This window comes from Miscanthus floridulus, chromosome 6 (assembly GCF_019320115.1).
Source record: "Miscanthus floridulus cultivar M001 chromosome 6, ASM1932011v1, whole genome shotgun sequence".
NCBI lineage: Eukaryota > Viridiplantae > Streptophyta > Magnoliopsida > Poales > Poaceae > Miscanthus > Miscanthus floridulus.
The window spans coordinates 100,674,463-100,680,462 of NC_089585.1; the positions used below are offsets into that span (position 1 = coordinate 100,674,463).

General features: G+C 39.8%; 1 protein-coding gene across 1 annotated transcript; it reads right to left on the bottom strand.

Annotated features, from left to right (window-relative positions):
• Window positions 1-843: 843 nt before the first annotated feature.
• On the bottom strand, window positions 844-5,578 carry LOC136458791 (vesicle transport v-SNARE 13-like). Its single transcript, XM_066458717.1, has 5 exons — window positions 5,213-5,578; window positions 5,051-5,109; window positions 4,613-4,801; window positions 3,057-3,227; window positions 844-1,210 (listed from the first exon to the last, which is right to left on the bottom strand). Exons 1-5 carry the CDS (start codon window positions 5,304-5,306, stop codon window positions 1,058-1,060), a joined length of 666 nt encoding a protein of 221 aa, XP_066314814.1. The 5' UTR covers window positions 5,307-5,578; the 3' UTR covers window positions 844-1,057.
• Window positions 5,579-6,000: the final 422 nt, after the last annotated feature.

The window sequence follows — 6,000 nt, forward strand, 5'->3', positions numbered from 1 at the left end:
GCATCTGCACAAACCCTAACGCGACAACAATAACAGACTAGCCACAGAGCTGACTAATAATCACAATAATTCCAAGACAGACAGCGACAGCAGTTCAAATAGGCCGATGCACACAGAACGGTTACTGCCTCGTCCCAAAATAAATCAACTCCTAGAATCACTAGAGTTGAACTATCTTAGGTTTGACCAAACCAAATTTATTGAAAAGAGTAATATCGTTTATAACACCAAAGAGTAACATTATGAGAATAGGGTGCATTTTTCCTACTCCAAGGAGTACTTACTCCCACCTTCAATAAACCACATTGTGTATGTGTGCATACTCGTTTATCAATTTAAGTGTGTTTATATACTCATTTTATGATACTCCAAATCATACCTACGTAAAAAAATTCAAAAGAACTCATATTTTTAACATATTATTTTAATACTATTATAGTAGTATATATAAAATAAGTATAACCATATATTCAAAGTATACTTGCATGCTTAACATACATACTACCCTAGATGGTCTAATATGAACATATACTTTGCCAACATACACTTCGTCGGGCCATATACACCATAAATGTAAAGATATACACATGGGAGTAACTACTCTCTGGGAGTAGAAAATAATTTCCCTATGAGAATATATATTTAATAATGTATCTAACCATGCTAATTTGGTATTACAAATATTGATGTTTTTTTTCTACAAGTTTGGTCAAACTTAAAATAGTGAGTTGGACATAGGACAACTCTAGAAGTTGATTTATTTTGGGTCGGAGGAAGTACATACTGCTCTAGTAACCTCTCTAGTTTAACATGACAGAACAACGTGCGTTAGGCACATGAGACTCAACACCAAGTAAATTTTTTTCACTCTTTAGACAGTTACATAGTTGGAAGTATATTGACTGTACACAACATGAGCCACGGAAGTTTACAGGTTTGGGGGGGGACAAATGATGCTCGGAGAGCCGCGTGTTGCTCAATACACAGCATTCAGACAACTCTTATCACACAATTACTGAACACAAATATGTGGGGGGGAACCTACCTGCAGGCAGGCTTAATGAGCGAGCTTGAAGTAGAGTATGAGAAGGATGGCCAGAACGAGAGCCGTGATAATTCCTCCAATGATCCACTTGTTCCTATCCATCCTCTTTGACATTGCAGCCAGGATCTTCTTGCTCTTGCCAATGTTATCATCAACTCCGTGCAACTATGAGCAAGAGGGTATCAAATCTCAATAATACACACAAATACGAAAGTTCTAACACACGAATGTGCGCGCACAACACAAAGCAGATTAACATACCAAGAATGTACACTATGGTGCAGTATTTTAGCAACACAATTTTGTGATATAGCTTAAAATACATCGGCAGTCCTCAAATTTGTTCAGTTGTGTCAGCTACGTCCCTGAACTATTAATTTGCATATTTGGGTCCCTAAACTTACTAGGTGGTTCACTTGGGGTCAATGTTTATGTGTTTACTTAGCATCTACGCAGCATCCATGTCAGCACGTTTTTACAGTTCATCATTCAAACATGATAGCTGATGACAAAAATAAAAGATCCAGTGAGACCCACATGTCATCCCGTAACATCATTTTTCTTTCAGATGTCCATGCTGGCCAGCCACTTCGGCAATCAGAGTGGCACAATTAAGACCCAGATATGCAGATCAATAGTTCAGGGATCTAGGTGACACTGTCAAACAAGTTTGGGGGCCACTGATCTACTTTACTCTTTAGATTACCTACTGAACTCATTGCAGCAGCAGAGGTATAATTCTGATATTCAATTTCAACAAGGAACGGGTTACATGTGTTGCATGCACCTTTTTTAACTAAGGATCTTTCCCTTTTTAATGCAATCACCAATCCTTTGCACTAAAATTCCATAGTCATCCATATAGTAAAGACATCACATAATGAAGAACAAAATGCACGCACACCCTCACGAAATGTACTATAAGTCCTACAAGTGTTCAAGAAAATACAACACCAGTCTAAACTTCCTGAAGTACAATATAATCTTTAACTTTTTTGCGATCAAATATAATCTTTAACGTGTGCACAGAAGCACAAGACAGTCTAAATTCCTGAAGTACCACCCTCTGTCCCAAATTATAGGCCGTTTTGGCTTTTCTAAGTACATAGCTTTTGCTATGCACCTAGATATATAATATGTCTAGATATATAAGTTGTGTATCTAGAAAAGCCAAAACGACATATAAATTGGAACAGAGGGAGTACAATCTAATCTTTACTCCAGTTAATGTAGCAAAACAATATTAAGTATCCATATGGGCTAAGTCTTTGGGTATATTCCATCCTTTAAAGGAGACTTGAAAGGATGGAATATCCCCAAAGACTTAGCCTTAGATAGGAGTGCTTGGAAGACAGCTATTCACGTGCCTGAACCTTGATTGCTTCTACTGGGTTTCAACTCTAGCCTAACCCAACTTGTTTGGGACTTAAAGGCTTTGTTGTTGTTGTTGTTGTTGTATATGGAGTGATGAGATTGAGTCACTTAGGTCACGAATAAAAAAAATCTAGTCTGGATCGTCAAAAAAATAAAAAGGAGAATGGTGATGAGTTATTTGGGAGAGAGATTTCGAGATTGTAGCCCAGCACACCTAACAGAATATTTGTACAACTTTCTAAAACACACAGGAAAGATGCACATCATTATATTAAGGAGAAAAGGGTCCACCGACAACACATAAAACCAGCAAAAAAAAAAGGAACAAAAAACATAAAGGAAAAAAAAGCACACGCTCAACACCAATACTACACAAATCACTAAGATTTCAACAGTGAACCACAGAAAAAAGATAACTAACATTTAATTTTCATAAAAAAGTTCTGCACAAAACAAAATCCAAGCTGAGCTTGCTATGAATAAAGCCAAGATAGAGCGCAGTCAATGAACTAAATTAGTAGTGCTGTTATATAGGTTATGTTAGCAACAACCATTGCAGCATTTCTACCAGTAAAATCAGAAAACGACCAGAAAGTAAATCTATATAATAGGAAGTGCTGCTGAGACAGGTACATACAGTAGTATGAGCATGTAGTAGTGACTGTCGCTGTTGGTGAAGGTCCTGAAGAATTGAGACACCAAGTTCTTCTGTCTCCAACATAGTTCTTCGGCTCTCTTTAATTCTGTCAGTGGACTGATTCAGTCTTTCAGTTGTCATCATCAATCTTCCCCTCTGATCAGTAGACACCTGAGCCATGGGAGAGTCCCCCAAGTATGACATGAGTAAAAAAACTGTAAGAAGCCTGAGACAAAAGGCCTCAATAAATCAAACCAGCATAACCAAAATAAATGCAACAGGGAATGTAGAGGCAGCAGTCCTATTGTACACTGACATCGAGGAATAAGAAACATAGGTGATCAAATCACTTTACTAGATATTAAACAACATTCCAAAACAACTAATGAGCTTACAGTGCCTTAAGTTCAGCTGGTGCCAGAACTATTTGTATTACTTCAGGAACATTTCTTATGTAAATAGACATTGACAGGTAACTTGCAATAAGGGCAATACTATCATGTGATTTACTTTTGTCAGACTAAGAACAGAAAAGTCATCCATCACATGTAAATTTCTTTTTATAAATGTAATGGTTCTATCTTATTTAGTGACAAACAGAATATTACAGAGATATAGGATGAGACAAAGGATTTCTTGCTTCTATCATGTCTTCCACTGTTTTCATTCATACATTACCAATATGAAATGTTCGCGGTAAGGGTAACCCTATGCTACCAACATCATAAAACTTAAGTGAAGCACAGCTAGTTAAGGGCCACATGAGCCACACAGATGCCAATCTGTGGTGTAGTATAAGGTACAGTATTAAGAATCCAAATCAAAATTTTAAAATATATTATATCAGGATGAAAAGGTGAAACTATCTGATATATCCATCTATGTTCGAATATGCAGCACATATTCCTATAGAACAAAAGTTGTAATCGTAGCCATCTAAGCATGTAAATAAGGAAAGCCATAGATTAAACTTGATGGTCAGAAATGCATTTGTGAGAAGTGAGAACATATATAAACATGCTGGCAGGATCCTGCCACAGGGCCACAGTGCTAAAACTTGGATATCCAAAATTGAAAAAAAAAAAAGTGAAAGGCCAAAATGTACTGTAGTAAGCCAGCTTGATTTACCAACATGCACATGTAAATCATTCATTGAACTAATTCCTAGTTCACATGTCCCATTGTTACAGTGATGCACAATGTTGCAAGCAAAATGCAACTAAATAACAGATATAGCACTATCAATCATTTAGACTGTATAACTAATATTCCACCCACCTATATAGGTATAATAATACTGAGGACAAAAAAGAAAAACTATTGATCATTTCAGTACAAACCAAATCACCTGATATGAAATATCACATCCACATTTAAAAGTACAAACACAGATATTTATCAGTTATTTCTAGCTCATAGACATTGGACCTATGACGCTTTTGCTCTGATGCAATCTATGATAAATGCCCTGATGTGATATGTTATGCATTGAAGCATTAAGCATAGCTGAACAATTTGTAGACACAGTCCTGAAAAGGTCCTAGTATTAAGCTCACCGCGAGAGTATCAGCCATTCCAGACTCCAGGAGCTCCTCCCGGGTAGCCTGCCTGGCATTGGGCGCTGATATCCTCTTAAGCTCACTCTTGACGTTGTTAAGGTCAGATTTATACTCCCTCAGCTTTGCAAGCAAACCAGCCTTAACGCTAGGCTGTAGGCTCCTTGCCTCCAGGTCCATCTTCCGAATCTGCAAACACATAAAACGAAAACATAAAATTACTCTCCCCCAAACCCCCAAAATGAAGACCAAGGCACATAAACATCTCACAGCTCCCTCAGAACACCAAAACTGTACCGATGGAAACGAAAAAAATCCCTAATCTCTACTTTTCTACCCGCTCCCCAAATCAATTGAGCAGAACTGAAGGCGTCGATGTCTTATATCCAGTGAGCCAAGGGGATCCCCAGAATAGAATGCGTTGCGGCATCTATTTACCAGCGATTCAGCTTCCTCGATGCCGGATTGGATCTCGGACAGCTTCTGCTTCTTCTTCTCTGCGGATAGGGCCACCGAATCAGATCAAAACAATCAACAAAGCAGGTGTTCCCCAACGAAATCACAAAGGGGGATCATATTAAACATTGGAATCTTGCTTACCTCCATCGAGGGCGGAGGCAGCGGTGCACTTGCGGGAGAGCGAGGCGGACGCCTCGCAGTACTGCCGCTCGTAGCCCTCGAACACCTCGCTCATGGCTGCTGCCCGCGACTCGCTTAGATCTCTTCAAATCCCGTAGCTTAATCGCCCCAGCGAAGACGATCCGACAGCGGCGAGTTCGCGGCCACCGGATCGAGCAGGCGGCAGAGGCGAATTCGACGGGGACTCGATCCGCGTGGCTCCGCGAGGGGAAATTTGGGGGTACCTACGTCTTTGATCGGGTCAGGATTGCCGAGCCCAATGCAAAAGAGATTATCACATTGGCGCTGTTTGTTTCTAGAGACTGCGTGGTAGGCCCGGGAGGTGAGTTGTTGTCGTGGGCTTAAGCAAGCGGCCGACGGTACCTTCGGCAGCGGGGACCCGGAACAAACCCAGCTGAACCCGGCCGTATATTAGGCACTGTTTGTAGCCTTTTAGCCTATTTATACGCATCGTTTAAACGTGGCTGTTTCTATTTTATCGACTGTTTATCCTATTTAAATGGTCATTTGTCACTGTGTCGGTGATTCGAGTAAACACTCACGAGTAAATTTATATTATTATGTATTAGATCTGGATGGTGTGTTAAAAGACACAAGATTTATACTGGTTCGGGCAGAACGTCTATACGTCCAGTTTGCAGCTGCTTGCTCGTGTTATTAGCACTGAAAGGTTCGTAGTAGGGGTTACAAACAGGCAGAGAGAGGACAGGTCCAGTTACTGCTTAGCTGTGTGTTATGTGATGTGTGGC

Excerpts from the sequence above, each read along its gene's own strand:
- LOC136458791 (XM_066458717.1), bottom strand. The coding sequence starts at position 5,306 with ATGAGCGAGGTGTTCGAGGGCTACGAGCGGCAGTACTGCGAGGCGTCC. Across the intron at positions 5,110-5,212 it reads TGCCTCCGCCCTCGATGGAG|AGAAGAAGAAGCAGAAGCTG; the intron begins GTAAGCAAGATT and ends CCCTATCCGCAG. Across the intron at positions 4,802-5,050 it reads TCGAGGAAGCTGAATCGCTG|ATTCGGAAGATGGACCTGGA; the intron begins GTAAATAGATGC and ends ATGTGTTTGCAG.